Here is a 17547-nt window from a genome sequence, read left to right as displayed (position 1 = left end):
TGTTCCAACTTGTCCTTAAGGCTTTCAACAGAGGTGTTTTTCTGTCCGCACGTCTTTCATTAAAAAAATCTCCTTTAACAGTGGAATATCCGGATAAAATGCTGAAACCGACTTCTTCTGAACCTTCTCTGTTCTCTCACGACGTCCTGGATCAATAGAGCCTGAAATGTGGAGGTTTTCAGCTTGAACAGGCTGATGACGCCGCCTGAGAGCGCTGCGCGACGTCTCACACCGTGGGAAGTCCTTAAAGCGACAGAATCACCTCAAAATCTCTCATCAGCCGTTAAAATTTTCACTGAAAACCAGCTTAATTTTTCGAACCATGTCCACTTCGATGTGTCTCACAGGTTTAGAAAAAATTTTGATCAAACAACGCGCCAGTCTCTCAGCAACTTCTCAGACAAAGGAATTCCGACGAGGGGCTGGACGACTCCTCCCACAAGGAGTGCTCACAGGCGAATGACGTCACCGACAGGCGTGGAAAAACTCACGCATGCGCACGAGGGTTCAAGCATGTCTGACGTAAAAACATATGAATGAAATCCATATAGTTTTTGAAAAAAATAAAAAGGACCGTTACTTTATTGACAGCCCTCGTATGCCAAATTTCATGCTTTTATCAGAAAAATGCACAATTATTTTGCTGATCTACTGCACTACCAGCACACTTCTTCACCACTCCTCAGGCATTCTCTCACTTTCCAACTATACTGGCTAGTGTGGCTCAATCTGGGTGCCATCTACCCCACACTGAGGCTGGTGCTATTTTGCTGGGGCCTATTTCACCATGCTGGCTGTCCCTGTACTGGTTGCTAAAGCCATCTACTCCATGCTGGAGTCTGCGATGCTCGGCTGCTGCTGATTCATCATTCTGAGGAGTGCGCTGTTTGCTGAATATGCTTTTACCCATCATGCGATGTTTCTTGTGTGACACTTTAGTAATGAGACATCTTTTATAGGCCATCATTTGGGAATAAACTAGCTGATATTAATTTGCACTGACATGGGGCAGGACTGCTTTCTAATTAGTGATAGATTTCAGCTGGTGTCTTGACTTTCCATGCCTTTTTTACACCTCCCTTTCTTCCCTTTCTACCCTGTGTCATTTCACATTGTTACACATAATTTATATACATCTATGAATTGATTTCTTGGATTGTTACCAAAATCTGGTGAAAATTTTATGTTAATAACACCTTTAGAAAGATATTTAGAAAAATTGCGATGTGTTCAATACTTATTTTACCCACTGTATATACATTAACTGTATAACATATAATAACTACTTCACAAGACTAGATAATTACTGACGTCTGTGAAAACATGGAAATGGAAATAGTTTCTAATAGTGGGTTTTTGTCAGGCCGCCACTGTGAAGTTCATCAGATGACGGGAAACTATATGTGGGATAAAGCATCTGGAAAGGAGTTTCGGATTGGGACCAATCCTGACAGCCGGTTGCCTCTTTGGTGGAATGGCTCAGAACCACTCTGGGTCACCATGCAGAAGTTGGGAAAAAAGGTTTTCATGTACTACTGGCCTGGTGAGTACACACAGCTTTAACATGAACCCCAACAAAAGCATCTCCACTTGGGTGCTCAGCACCAATAAGGCAGTCGTAGGACCCCAGGTCTGGTGTCGCTGACCGAACGGTCCCCCCTAAAAATCGGTCCTCCCTGCCTTCACTGCGCATGTGTCATTAGCTGCGGTTCACTGATTATCAACTCATTTCTGCTTCAAACTGCACTCCAGTCATCTATCTCAGCGACAGATATCTGAAGCTTTTGTACAACAATCATTTCCACATAAATTCAGCATTATTTCATTATAAAAGACAGATGAAACGATCAGAGCACCCCGCCTACACAAGCTGCTAGCTGATGCAGCTTGTGTTCACTGACTGTCGGTCATTTTTGAGTTTCTGCTTCAAATGGCCTTGTTTCTGCTTGAAACTGACTTTTGAATGATTTAAGAGGTTTTACTTTGTCATCTCATGGTTAATAAGCCCATTAATCTATTTGATTGCTTTGAGTGAAGACAGTCCGTCTCACACATGCTGCTGTGGTCTGAAATGACGCATGCGCAGTGAAGGCAGGCGTAACGGTTTTTAGGGGGTACCGCTCAGTTCGCGGCACCGGACTGGCCAGTAACATACTGGTTGTGTAAGCTGGTAGGAAGGTGCTGAACATTATTATCATTTACTGAGGCATAGCTGGGCCGGTAGCATAGATTTACATTTACGCTACTTGTCGATGCCTGCCCACAGTAATGGGCGGGTATCCCAGTACCCACCCGCTGTGCATAAAGTGATGACGTCATAGCATGCGCAACCCAAGAACTGTCTGCAGACGATAACATGAAAAGGTGAGAAGTGTGTGTTGGTCCCATTATGGATATTCTGGATGATTTTATCATGAATAGTCCGACAATGAACAGCAGCCAAAGCAGCCAGCTTGATGAGGACGCCCTGGCAAATTTGGAGAGCAGCACGGTACCAACCAACATGACAAAAGTTAAAGTGAGCCAACTTTTTATGTATGCGTTTGCTGGGTGTCGTTCGTTTTGAAATTACATTAAATATTGCAGAGAAGCTTGAATCTTCGACTGGACTGGGTTGCTTGATGCGAGGATGTTTTGCTTCAAATCGCAGATGCTTCCTCAGCTACAATTCTTGCTCTGGTAGTCTGACTTCTGTCTTGACTCTTGTAGAGAAGAATACCAGAAGCCACAAAAGCTGGAGTTAAATTATTAATTAATAAATAATTAATTAATTAATTTAATTAATTAATTAAACCGAACCAGACCCCTCCTACCGAGAGGCAGACTGCTATTGGCTAGTGACTAACAATTGCTCTAATTAGCACCCATTGTACTCTAGTTAGGACCCTCCTAATGACAGGGTAGCTGTCCCTCCTAACGATGGGACTGAGGCCTCTCCTGACGACTCTCCTGATGACATGAATGAATCATTACCATGAACAAAAGACTGCAACTGCTTACACCTGAGTACTACATTGTAAACAGGGGACAAAGTGTGTCTCAGACCCCCTTCCCGGTTAAGGCTGGGTTTCAACTGTTTCACATATAATGCCTCCTTCACTCCTCTCAAAGTCTTTTCTCTGGCTAAGATTTTAACTTCCTTGTCCTCAACCGTGTGCTTAGCATCTTAAAGGTGGAGATGAACTGCAGACTGAGGTCCACCGGCACCCTCTCTGCAGTGCTGGTATAGCCTTTTGTGCAACAGCTGCTTAGTCTCACCTATGTAGTGTTTGTTACAGTTTCCCTGACATCTGATAGAATACACTACATTGCTCTGTTTGTAACTAGGGATCCAGTCCCTAGGGTGAACTAATTTCTGTCTCAAGGTGTTAACAGGTTTAAAGTAAACTGGGATTTTGTGCTGTCTGAAGATCCTCTGTAGTTTTTCCACTACTCCTGCTAAATAAGGGAGAGACACCCCTCTTCTTCTTGGCTCTGTCTCCTGTCTATCTGGTCTCTTTGTTCTTTGGGACTTCTGCACTTTATCCAGGGACCATCATGGGTACCCACATACTGTGAGGGCTTTCTGGAGATGTTGTTGTTCTTTAGCCCTTCCCTCTGTAGTTGTGGGCACCTGTAGGGCTCTGTGTTGAAGAGTTCTGATCACCCCGAGCTTGTGTTCAAGGGGGTGGTTTGAGCCAAAGGAAGCAGAGTTGTAGTCTTACACACCTCTCTGCAGCTTCTCTCCCCCTGCCATCCCCTCATTACCCCATCCCCGTAGAGACGGTGCCTGCTCCCAGACTACCAATAACCAGCAAAAATCTATTTAAGCATAAAAATTCAAAAAGAAAAAATAATATAGCACCTTCAACTGCACCACAGACTAAAACAGTTAAATGTGGTCTATTAAACATTAGGTCTCTCTCTTCTAAGTCCCTGTTGGTAAATGATATAATAATTGATCAACATATTGATTTATTCTGCCTAACAGAAACCTGGTTACAGCAGGATGAATATGTTAGTTTAAATGAGTCAACACCCCCGAGTCACACTAACTGTCAGAATGCTCGTAGCACGGGCCGGGGCGGAGGATTAGCAGCAATCTTCCATTCCAGCTTATTAATTAATCCAAAACCCAGACAGAGCTTTAATTCATTTGAAAGCTTGTCTCTTAGTCTTGTCCATCCAAATTGGAAGTCCCAAAAACCAGTTTTATTTGTTATTATCTATCGTCCACCTGGTCGTTACTGTGAGTTTCTCTGTGAATTTTCAGACCTTTTGTCTGACTTAGTGCTTAGCTCAGATAAGATAATTATAGTGGGCGATTTTAACATCCACACAGATGCTGAGAATGACAGCCTCAACACTGCATTTAATCTATTATTAGACTCTATTGGCTTTGCTCAAAAAGTAAATGAGTCCACCCACCACTTTAATCATATCTTAGATCTTGTTCTGACTTATGGTATGGAAATAGAAGACTTAACAGTATTCCCTGAAAACTCCCTTCTGTCTGATCATTTCTTAATAACATTTACATTTACTCTGATGGACTACCCAGCAGTGGGGAATAAGTTTCATTACACTAGAAGTCTTTCAGAAAGCGCTGTAACTAGGTTTAAGGATATGATTCCTTCTTTATGTTCTCTAATGCCATATACCAACACAGTGCAGAGTAGCTACCTAAACTCTGTAAGGGAGATAGAGTATCTCGTCAATAGTTTTACATCCTCATTGAAGACAACTTTGGATGCTGTAGCTCCTCTGAAAAAGAGAGCTTTAAATCAGAAGTGTCTGACTCCGTGGTATAACTCACAAACTCGTAGCTTAAAGCAGATAACCCGTAAGTTGGAGAGGAAATGGCGTCTCACTAATTTAGAAGATCTTCACTTAGCCTGGAAAAAGAGTCTGTTGCTCTATAAAAAAGCCCTCCGTGAAGCTAGGACATCTTTCTACTCATCACTAATTGAAGAAAATAAGAACAACCCCAGGTTTCTTTTCAGCACTGTAGCCAGGCTGACAAAGAGTCAGAGCTCTATTGAGCTGAGTATTCCATTAACTTTAACTAGTAATGACTTCATGACTTTCTTTGCTAACAAAATTTTAACTATTAGAGAAAAAATTACTCATAACCATCCCAAAGACGTATCGTTATCTTTGGCTGCTTTCAGTGATGCCGGTATTTGGTTAGACTCTTTCTCTCCGATTGTTCTGTCTGAGTTATTCTCATTAGTTACTTCATCCAAACCATCAACATGTTTATTAGACCCCATTCCTACCAGGCTGCTCAAGGAAGCCCTACCATTATTTAATGCTTCGATCTTAAATATGATCAATCTATCTTTGTTAGTTGGCTATGTACCACAGGCTTTTAAGGTGGCAGTAATTAAACCATTACTTAAAAAGCCATCACTTGACCCAGCTATCTTAGCTAATTATAGGCCAATCTCCAACCTTCCTTTTCTCTCAAAAATTCTTGAAAGGGTAGTTGTAAAACAGCTAACTGATCATCTGCAGAGGAATGGTCTATTTGAAGAGTTTCAGTCAGGTTTTAGAATTCATCATAGTACAGAAACAGCATTAGTGAAGGTTACAAATGATCTTCTTATGGCCTCGGACAGTGGACTCATCTCTGTGCTTGTTCTGTTAGACCTCAGTGCTGCTTTTGATACTGTTGACCATAAAATTTTATTACAGAGATTAGAGCATGCCATAGGTATTAAAGGCACTGCGCTGCGGTGGTTTGAATCATATTTGTCTAATAGATTACAATTTGTTCATGTAAATGGGGAATCTTCTTCACAGACTAAAGTTAATTATGGAGTTCCACAAGGTTCTGTGCTAGGACCAATTTTATTTACTTTATACATGCTTCCCTTAGGCAGTATTATTAGACGGTATTGCTTAAATTTTCATTGTTACGCAGATGATACCCAGCTTTATCTATCCATGAAGCCAGAGGACACACACCAATTAGCTAAACTGCAGGATTGTCTTACAGACATAAAGACATGGATGACCTCTAATTTCCTGCTTTTAAACTCAGATAAAACTGAAGTTATTGTACTTGGCCCCACAAATCTTAGAAACATGGTGTCTAACCAGATCCTTACTCTGGATGGCATTACCCTGACCTCTAGTAATACTGTGAGAAATCTTGGAGTCATTTTTGATCAGGATATGTCATTCAAAGCGCATATTAAACAAATATGTAGGACTGCTTTTTTGCATTTACGCAGTATCTCTAAAATCAGAAAGGTCTTGTCTCAGAGTGATGCTGAAAAACTAATTCATGCATTTATTTCCTCTAGGCTGGACTATTGTAATTCATTATTATCAGGTTGTCCTAAAAGTTCCCTAAAAAGCCTTCAGTTAATTCAAAATGCTGCAGCTAGAGTACTGACGGGGACTAGAAGGAGAGAGCATATCTCACCCATATTGGCCTCTCTTCATTGGCTTCCTGTTAATTCTAGAATAGAATTTAAAATTCTTCTTCTTACTTATAAGGTTTTGAATAATCAGGTCCCATCTTATCTTAGGGACCTCGTAGTACCATATCACCCCAATAGAGCGCTTCGCTCTCAGACTGCAGGCTTACTTGTAGTTCCTAGGGTTTGTAAGAGTAGAATGGGAGGCAGAGCCTTCAGCTTTCAGGCTCCTCTCCTGTGGAACCAGCTCCCAATTCAGATCAGGGAGACAGACACCCTCTCTACTTTTAAGATTAGGCTTAAAACTTTCCTTTTTGCTAAAGCTTATAGTTAGGGCTGGATCAGGTGACCCTGAACCATCCCTTAGTTATGCTGCTATAGACGTAGACTGCTGGGGGGTTCCCATGATGCACTGTTTCTTTCTCTTTTTGCTCTGTATGCACCACTCTGCATTTAATCATTAGTGATCGATCTCTGCTCCCCTCCACAGCATGTCTTTTTCTTGGTTCTCTCCCTCAGCCCCAACCAGTCCCAGCAGAAGACTGCCCCTCCCTGAGCCTGGTTCTGCTGGAGGTTTCTTCCTGTTAAAAGGGAGTTTTTCCTTCCCACTGTAGCCAAGTGCTTGCTCACAGGGGGTCGTTTTGACCGTTGGGGGTTTACATAATTATTGTATGGCCTTGCCTTACAATATAAAGCGCCTTGGGGCAACTGTTTGTTGTGATTTGGCGCTATATAAAAAAATTGATTGATTGAATTGAACTTAAGGACTTCCCACGGAGCGGGACATCGCGCCGCGCTCAGAGGCGCCATTGTCAGCCTGTTTCGAGCTGAAAACCTCCAAATTTAAGCCTCTGTAGACCCAGGACATCGTGAGAGAACAGAGAGCTTTCAGAAGAGGTCGGGATCAGCAGTTTATCCGGACATTCCACTGTTAAAGGAGATTTTGTAATGAAAGACGTGCGGACAGATTGGTGCGTAGCCAGGCAGCCGGCGCGGTGCGCCGCCACAAGAAAAACACCTCCGTTGGAAGCCTTAAGGACAAGTAGGAACAAGTCCAGCTGTTAAACAGTTTCTCAGATACTCACTCAACTGAAAGCCATCAAAAGCCATCTGGCTTTTACAAATGGTTATCAACACAGAGGTGTTTTTCCTGTGGCGGCGCGCCACACTGGCTGCCTGCCAATGCACGAATCCGTCCGCACGTCTTTCATTACAAAATCTCCTTTAACAGTGGAATGTCCAGATAAAATGCTGATCCCGACCTCTTATGAAAGTTCTCTGTTCTCTCACAGCGTTCTGGGTCAACAGAGGCTTAAATGTGGAGGTTTTCAGCTCGAAACAGGCTAACGATGGCGCTTCCGAGCGCGGCGCAATGTCCCGCTCCATGAGAAGTCCTTAAGGCGACAGTAACACTCCATAATGTCTCATCAGCCGTTAAAGTTTTCACCGAAAACCAGCTGAATTTCTCAAATGGTGTCCACTTCGATGTGCCTCACAGGTTATGAAAAAATTTTGATCAAGCAAAGCACCAGTCTCTCAGGAAGAAGTCAGACAAAGGAATTCCGACGAGGGGGGTGGACCACTCCTCACTCAAAGCCTGCCCACAGGCGAATGACGTAACCGACAGGCGTGAAAAAACTCACACGTGCACGAGGGTTCAAGGTTGGCTGATGTAATCGCACGTGATTCAAATCCAATATTTTTATAAAAAAATAAAAAGGTCGGTTTCTTTTCTAATAGACCTTGTATATTAGTCTGGAACAATGAGGACAAACAATGGTGTAAAGGACAATAATCAAGACGTTAAAGAGCAAACTTCACTTTCCCCCAGAACAACATGATCAGGAAGCGATTGTCGCTCACAGCAGCTCCCATTGAGAATAACGGAGAGACAGCCTGTGATTCTCGCATGTTTACATAAAACAAACGCAATAACAACATCTATAAACCCAGAGAATATATTCATGAGAGTTTTAGGCAGAACATAAAAATAGTTTTATGTTGCGATGTTAATGGTGCTGTCCATGTGCAGCAGTTAAAGTGCAGCCCGATCAAAACGTCTCAATGCAGTTCTCAATGTTACTGAGATCTCGCAGAGCGGCGACCTCTTCGAAATTTTGCAGGATTTGAAACCTGAAAAGGATGAATACTCTTGAATTTCCCAGTGCACAAAGTACACTACTTTATTCCCTCCGTAAATCCTGCATGATGTTGGAAGATAGGGTGGCTCTCTTAGAGAGCCGTGTCCGTAAGTTAGAGCAGCTTCTTAGCTCAGTGGAGTTAGATGTTACGGGCACTCCAGATGAGGTTAGTGTTGGGCTGGCTAGCGTGCCCATTAGCATCAGCCTAGAAACACTGGCTGTGGAGGATGTCTTTCGGACTGTGGCTAGGCAGAGGAAGCCCCGTAGGGCTTGGTGCCCGGTTGTTGTACCCTGATCACACTCGCCACTGCGAACTGTGAATCGGTTCTCCCCCTTGGATTTGCCAGATGTGAATTCTCTGAGCCCACGAGTGACTTCCACTCCTGTCTCCAGGCCGAAACCCCGGACATTAGTGATAGAAGATTCTATCACCCACAAAGTCAGGCAACAGGCGCCGGCTGATGTTAAATGTATTCCTGGGGCCAAAGCTCCCGACATTGCATCCCATCTTAGGGTGCTGATGCTGCAGAAGGGAAGTCAGACTAAGGAACATGACATGAGATATAGTCACATAGTTATTCACGTCGGCACCAATGATGTCAGGATGAAGCACTCAGAGGTCACAAAAATGGACATAGAGAGGACTTGTGTGTGAGCTTGCCACAATGATGTGTCGGCATTGATTAATAGTCTCTGGTCCCCTCCCCTCCTGGAGTACTGATGAAGCGTTTAGCAGGCTGACATCGTTAAATAGGTAGCTGGTGCAATTTTGTAGACAGCAAGGCTTTTGCTTTATGGATAACTGGCCTTCGTTCTGGGGCCACCATGGCTTGCTGATGCCGGATGGCCTCCACCCTACTGGGGAAGGCGCCGCCATCTTGTCTGTGAACAAAGATAGAGCTCTACAGGGATGGTAACATTAGGAATTTACAGCAGGCCACGGAGCAGGTGATTAGAGAACCTGCAAGGCTTATGACAAATGTGGTGTGGAATCCATTAGCTTAGCGGGGAAATTAGTGCAGAAAACCTACTATGGTGATCATGCAGTTTATCTGCCAGGGAGGGAAATTTAACAAGGTGAGACTGTGGCCTGCTTCTGTAGATGTGTCGACAAAAATCATACAGGGATATACTTTGCAAACTTAATACCCATTACTACATTAGATGATGCTGAAATTGAGGATGGCCCAGTGGTTGTTCCAGCAATATCAAAGATTTTGTGTCTGCTACCTACAACACTTGTGGAATGTCTCAAACCTAAACCTAGTTCTAGGCATCTTATATATGCTACTCTGGAACCACCCCTAAACCCAAACAGTTCAACTGTCAATCCCACTGAGGTCCTTAGTCTGGGTCTCATTAACATAAGATCACTATCCTCAAAACCACTGTTGATTAATGATCTAATTATTGATCATCACTTAGATATGATTGGGTTATGTGAAACCTGGCTTAAAGCTACAGCTGTCCTCCCCTTAAATGAGGCCTGCCCACCAGCATATACATTTAGTCACGTCCCTCGTGATGCGAAGCAAGGCGGGGGTGTTGCTCTTATTTATAGGTTTAGGTTTAGCTTATTAGCTGTTGGGGGTCACAAATATAACTCGTATGAGCATCTGAATCCCCACTCTGCTCAGCATATTACACATTGCCAAGGTCAGAAGAATAAAAATCAGCCATATTACTTTGTCACTGTATATAGCCCTCCTGGCCCATATTCTGAATTCTTAGATTAAATTGGTGCGTTGATCTCTAACTTGTCAACTAGTGCAGATAACATTCTGATCATTGGTGAGTTTAACGTTCATATAAATAAGCTTTCTGATCCCAAATCATTTATGGAAATTATGGTTGCATTAGGATTTCGGCAATGCATTTGGGACTCGACACACATTAGTGGAAATACCCTGGATTTGGTTCTTGCATGTGGTATTGCTTTCATGAATACTGGCATAATGATTCTTACATCAGTGGTCTCTGATCACTCACTTATTAAGTTTACAGTTTCGCTGCCATGTTTAGTGGAACAACAACCTTATATATCACTACGGCGATGCATCAACGCCTCAACTAAGACTGAACTTGAAGCTAGACTGTCTGATATCTTAGCTTCACATTTGGAAAATACCCAATCAGTAGACATTCTTGTGAATAGTTTAAACTCAGTGCTCAAAACTACACTCGACATGATTGTGCCACCTGTGTTAAAATTGTGCTCCCCCACAGTCACCTTGGTTCAATGATTACCTGCGTGACCTCAAGCATAAGGCTAGAGGTCTAGAACGGAAATGGCGTACTTCAAAATTAAAAGTATTCCACCTTGTGTGGCATGATGCTATCTTAGACTAAAAGCATGCATTACTGGCTACAAAGCAAACCTATTACTCTGATTTGATCAATAAAAACAAGCATAACTCAAAGTTCTTGTTCGACATGGTGGCAACACTTATTCATGGACAACTACTTGTAGTTCACTCTCCTTTTACAGCACAAGATTTCCTGGATTAGTTTCAGAAGAAAATAGAAGACATTAGGTTAAACATATCCCAGCATGACTTAACCCAGCCACTACACCCTGCTATTGACGTGGGCACCATTACTGAGGTATTACCTCGATTTACAGAATTTAAGAGTATCTCTCTAGCCATGCTGATGAAACTTGTACCATCAACAAAAAAACGCAACCTGTTTATTTGATCCTATACCAACAAAACTGTTTAAGGACCTGTAGCCCACTCTTGGGCCGACTGTGCTGGAAATGATTAATCTTTCTTTAACTTCTGGATCTGTTCCTAAATGTTTTACATCTGCAGTGATTAAATCATTATGGGCCAATATCAAATCTATCATTTTGCTCTAAAATTCTGGAAAAAGTGGTGTCACGGCAGCTTGTGGACTATCTTACTGAGAATAATCTCTTTGAGCCAATGCAGTCTGCTTTTAAAAAACTGAAAAGACTGAAATGATGGTTCTTGGTCCAATGAGACATCAGCATCAATTTGACCAGTTAATGTTTAGCCTATGCTTGTGTGTCATACATTACAATGACAAAGTGAGGAACCTCGGGGTAATTTTTGATCCTACATTGTCCTTTGACCTCCACGTTAGAAATATTACGAGGACTGCTTTCTTCCACCTCAGAAATATAGCGAAGATTCGTCTCATCCTGTCTATAGCTGATGCTGAGACCCTGATCCATGCAATTATCTCTTCTAGATTGGACTACTGCAATGTTCTATTTTCTGGTTTACCGCAGTTCAGCATTAGGGCTCTCCAATTGGTTCAAAATGCTGCAGCCAGACTTACACATTACATTACACCCATTTTGGCATTCCTTCACTGGCTTCCTGTCCACCTAGCTGGCTTCCTGTCTACCTAGCTGACCTAATTAAACCTTACGTACCGGCCTGGGCTTTGCGTTCTCAGGGTGCAGGACCACTTTGTGTCCCGAGGGTGAATAAGACGTCTGTGGGTCACAGAGCTTTCTCTTATTGTGCCCCTGTTCTGTGGAATGATCTCCCTGCATCAATAAAACAGGCAGATTCTGTGGAGACTTTCAAGTCCAGACTTAAGACGCACTTATTTTCCTTTTCTTATGACTAGCATACTGGCATAGTATAGTTCTGCGCTTTTTTACTCTTTTAATTCATTTTATTAGGAAATGGAGCGTGCTGCGGCCTCAACTTTGCCTAAATTGTGGGTCTTTTAGTGAAGCTTAGGGCTAGTGGCCGGCGATCACCTCAGTATTTCCTGTTTTTCTTGTTGTTTAATGCTGGGAAAATTATACTGTATTTCTCGTCTTTCTGATGCCTGTTTCTGTTTTTTCTCTCTGTTTAAGGTGCAGCTCCATCCAGAGATGGGTGCGGTATTTTTGCTGGAGACCCTCCTGTCCTGTGCACCAACAGCATTAACTGTATATTCGTTTTGTGAATTGTTCTGTAATTTGTGTCTATAGCATGGCCCAAGCAGAGGGTCACCCCTTTGAGTCTGGTCTGCTTGAGGTTTCTTCCTCAGGCGGAGTTTTTCCTTACCACTGTGCTTTGGGGGTTAGTAAGGTTAGACCTTACTTGTGTGAAGTGCCTTGAGCCAACTCTGTTGTGATTTGGCGCTATATAAATGAAAATAAATTGAAATTGAAAACCCTGCTACTACAGTGCTGCCAACCATCCAGCATTAGGCGGGACAGTCCCAGTATTTACCCTTGCGTCCCGCATGAGTGTGTGTCCAGGCATGTCCCCAGACTGCCCTAGTTGCACTTTGCGCCCTTGGCGTTAGAGGCCACATGTGAGTGTCCCACATTGGTAAATTCAAATGTTGGCAGATATGCTCCTATTTTCTACTTCTCAGACCAACTTTTGAGTTATGACTGCATAACTCAAAGATGTAACTGATTACTCTACCAACCCTCTGCTGTTTATCTTTCAGTGCTCGTACATCTGTAGTTATTGCTTAATGACTTCTGGGATTTTATTTTCTCCATATTTGATTGCTTGTTGCCGACCTACACTGTGCTCTTTTGGTTCTTGGGGTTAGTCTACATATCTGCAGATTGTTTACATTGTAGAAATCATGATGAATGAAGGAGACGCAATTTCCCCATAAAGTGCTGGAGTGGACAGGTTTGACATGACTGACATGGAAGGTGGGATGGATGTGCATGGACCTAGGAAGATGGAGATGGACAGAGACTGGTTTAATGAATTTGGAAATAGGGAAAGGGCCAACGAACCTGGGAGCCATCTTCCTGGGCAGTCCTTGTGAAGGCAGGTGATGCGTAGATAGCCAGACTTACTGTCCCATAGAGTAAGCAGGAGCCGTGGACCACCTGCAATGAGCAGTACACTTGTAAGAAGCTGAGGAAAGAAAGAGAGCTCTGACCCACTCCACGTTCGTCGACACCGGAGGATGAGATTTAGAGTAGAGGGTACCATGGACTGAATGACTGGGGAGGAAAACAGAGATGGTTGGTGATCAACATGGAATGGAGAGAAACCAGAAGATGAGGAGGGCAAAGAGTTATGAGCAAATTCAATCCATGAGAGTTGATCCCGGTAGAAGGGAGTTGTGAGGTACTTTAAGTATTCTGAGTCCTTTTTCTAAGTCTTAATTGAGACACTCAGTTTATCCATTAGCCTGTGGATGGTAGTCCGAGATGAGACTGGAGGTGACCCAGAGAAGACAGCAGAATTCCCTCCAGAACCTGGAGACTTGTTTTATTCCCCTTGTTTTAGAGTAAATGGTACACATTGCATAAATCAAGCTTCTGAACCATTTTGCACCTTTCAGTAACTCAAACGCAGTGGAAAAAGAGTGGCAAAGGGTAGCGATTCTTAACTGTGATGTCATTTAAGCCACGATAATCAGTACAAGGGCGGAAAGTCTGGTCTTTTTTCTCTACAAAGAAGAACTCTGCCCCTGCGGGCGATGAGGATGGATGAATTAAACCAGCCACAAATGATTCCTGGCTATACTCATTCATGGCGGCACGTTCAAGTGCAGACAGAGAAAACAGTCTCCCCCTGGGGGGAGGGGGGTGTCGCCCCCGGGAGGAAATCGACAGCACAATCATACTCTTACTGTGGTGATAAAGATTTAGTTTTGGATATTCTGAATACAAGAACAAGATCATGGTAGCACACAAGAACCCCAGTGATATCTGGGTTCGACGCTGGCAGGGATTGTTCAGGTTTTTACACAGGCTGGACCCCAAGAATTAATGTTTCCTTTAGTCCAATCAAAATTAGGTCTGTGGCTTTGTAACCAGGTGTGCCCTAAAATAGCTGAGTGAGTCATACTGTCAAAAATGCACTCAACAAAAATATAAACGCAACACTTTTGGTTTTGCTCCCATTTTGTATGAGATGAACTCAAAGATCTAAAACATTTTCCACATACACAATATCACCATTTCCCTCAAATATTGTTCACAAACCAGTCTAAATCTGTGATAGTGAGCATTTCTCCTTTGCTGAGATAATCCATCCCACCTCACAGGTGTGCCATATCAAGATGCTGATTAGACACCATGATTAGTACACAGGTGTGCCGTAGACTGCCCACAATAAAAGGCCACTCTGAAAGGTGCAGTTTTATCACACAGCACAATGCCACAGATGTCGCAAGATTTGAGGGAGCGTGCAGTTGGCATGCTGACAGCAGGAATGTCAACCAGAGCTGTTGCTCATGTATTGAATGTTCATTTCTCTACCATAAGCCATCTCCAAAGGCGTTTCAGAGAATTTGGCAGTACATCCAACCAGCCTCACAACCGCAGACCACGTGTAACCACACCAGCCCAGGACCTCCACATCCAGCATGTTCATCTCCAAGATCGTCTGAGACCAGCCACTCGGACAGCTGCTGAAACAATCGGTTTGCATAACCAAAGAATTTCTGCACAAACTGTCAGAAACCGTCTCAGGGAAGCTCATCTGCATACTCATCGTCCTCATCTGGGTCTCGACCTGACTCCAGTTCGTCGTCATAACCAACTTGAGTGGGCAAAAGCACACATTCGCTGGTGTTTGGCACATTGGAGAGGTGTTCTCTTCACGGATGAATCCCGGTTCACACTGTCCAGGGCAGATGGCAGACAGCGTGTGTGTCGTCGTGTGGGTGAGCGGTTTTCTGATGTCAATGTTGTGGATGGAGTGGCCCATGGTGGCGGTGGGGTTATGGTATGGGCAGGCGTCTGTTATGGACGAAGAACACAGGTGCATTTTATTGTTGGCATTTTGAATGCACAGAGATACCATGACGAGATCCTGAGGCCCATTGTTGTGCCATACAAGAACATCAATCAATCAATCAATTTTTTTAATATAGCGCCAAATCACAACAAACAGTTTCCCCAAGGCGCCTTATATTGTAAGGCAAGGCCATACAACACATCACCTCATGTTGCAGCAGGATAATGCACGGCCCCATGTTGCAAGGATCTGTACACAATTCTTGGAAGCTGAAAATGTCCCAGTTCTTGCATGGCCGGCATACTCACCGGACATGTCACCCATTGAGCATGTTTGGGATGCTCTGGACCGGCGTATACGACAGCGCGTACCAGGTCCTGCCAATATCCAGCAACTTCGCACAGCCATTGAAGAGGAGTGGACCAACATTCCACAGGCCACAATTGACAACCTGATCAACTCTATGCGAAGGAGATGTGTTGCACTGCATGAGGCAAATGGTGGTCACACCAGATACTGACTGGTATCCCCCCCCAATAAAACAAAACTGCACCTTTCAGAGTGGCCTTTTATTGTGGACAGTCGAAGGCACACCTGTGCACTAATCATGGTGTCTAATCAGCATCTTGATATGGCACACCTGTGAGGTGGGATGGATTATCCCAGCAAAGGAGAAGTGCTCACTATCACAGATTTAGACTGGTTTGTGAACAATATTTGAGGGAAATGGTGATATTGTGTATGTGGAAAAAGTTTTAGATCTTTGAGTTCATCTCATACAAAATGGGAGCAAAACCAAAAGTGTTGCGTTTATATTTTTGTTGAGTCATGCTTTTGGTGGGTTGTTTCGTCTAATTTGTGGCCGTCTACTGCTCGCACCACAAGAGGGCACAAGATACGACACATCTTAAGGCGGAGGGGCCTGACGAAAGAGGACAACAACAGATTAGCGTCAGAACCTGATTCAATAAATACTGGCACTGACACGGACGCATGATCAGAAATTAATTTAGCAGAGATAATGGTTTGTGCAGACTCACCAGCAAACTTGATCTGGACCATACAGGGGCACCCCTGACCGGACAGACAGAGATTATGTAACCATCCTGACCACAGTAAAAACACTCATCGTTATCGTCTCATGGCGTCCAAATGAATTGCAGATATGACTCAGGATGTTTAAGCTAGTCAGGCAGCCTCTCTGCAGAAAATAAATCATCCAGCTCTTCTAGGTCAGGAAAATAGCGGGAAAGCCAGGTGTTAGCTTCAACCACTTCCCAAGCCTGGTCTTTTTCTTCTTCTTCTTTATGTTTCAGCTGTTCCCGTTAGGGGTCGCCACAGCAGATCAATCGTTTCCATCTCACCCTGTCCTCTGTATCTCCTCTGTCACACCAACCACCTGCATGTCCTCTCTCAGCACATCCATGAACCTCCTCTTTGGTCTCCCTCTTCTCCTCCTGCCTGGTGGCTCCATCCTCAGCATCCTTCTCCCTATATACCCTGGGTCCCTCCTCTGCACATGTCCAAACCATCTCAATCTCGCCTCTCTGACTTTGTCTCCAAACCGTCCCACCTGAGCTGTCCCTCTGATATGTTCATTCCTAATCTTGTCCATTCTTGTCACTCCCAAAGAGAATCTTAACATCTTCAGCTCTGCCACCTCCAGCTCTGCCTCCTGTCTTTTTGTTAGTGCCACTGTCTCTAAACCATACAACATAGCTGGTCTCACTACTGTTTTGTAAACTTTCCCCTTCACCCTTGCTGATATTCTTCGGTCACAAATCACTCCTGCCACCTTTCTCCACCCACTCCACCCTGCTTGCACTCTCTTCTTCACCTCTCTACCACACTCTCCATTACTTTGAACAGTTGACCCCAAATATTTAAACTCTCTTTCACCACTTCTACTCCTTGTAACTGCACTATTCCACTGGGCTCCCTCTCATTCACACACATGTACTCAGTCTTGCTTCTACTGACTTTCATTCCCCTTCTCTCCAAAGCATATCTCCACTTCTCCAGACTAGACTCAACTTGCTCTCTACTCTCACTACAGATCACAATGTCATCTGCAAACATCATAGTCCATGGGGACTCCTGTCTGATCTCATCCGTCAACCTGTCCATCACCACTGCAAACAAGAAAGGACTCAGAGCTGATCCTTGGTGTAATCCCACCTCCACCTTGAATGAGTCTGTCATTCCGACTGTGCATCTCACCGCTGTCACACTATTCTTGTACATGTCCTGCACTGCCCTAACATACTTCTCTGCCTCTCCAGACTTCCTCATACAATACCACAACTCTTC

The 17547-nt window shown here is 43.7% G+C and overlaps 1 protein-coding gene across 1 annotated transcript in view; it reads left to right on the top strand.

Moving 5' to 3' along the window:
- Positions 1-17547, top strand: part of enpp6 (ectonucleotide pyrophosphatase/phosphodiesterase 6) — a 176300-nt gene that overhangs the window by 59505 nt on the left and 99248 nt on the right. The window contains exon 2 of the mRNA XM_034180940.1: positions 1364-1543. Coding sequence (XP_034036831.1) covers positions 1364-1543 — 180 coding nt within the window. The remainder of the gene's footprint in view (positions 1-1363; positions 1544-17547) is intronic.

Source organism: Thalassophryne amazonica, chromosome 11 (assembly GCF_902500255.1).
Source record: "Thalassophryne amazonica chromosome 11, fThaAma1.1, whole genome shotgun sequence".
Taxonomy (NCBI): Eukaryota; Metazoa; Chordata; class Actinopteri; order Batrachoidiformes; family Batrachoididae; genus Thalassophryne; species Thalassophryne amazonica.
Note: the sequence above shows the minus strand (reverse complement) of the source record. Positions and strands in the feature narration are given on the sequence as shown.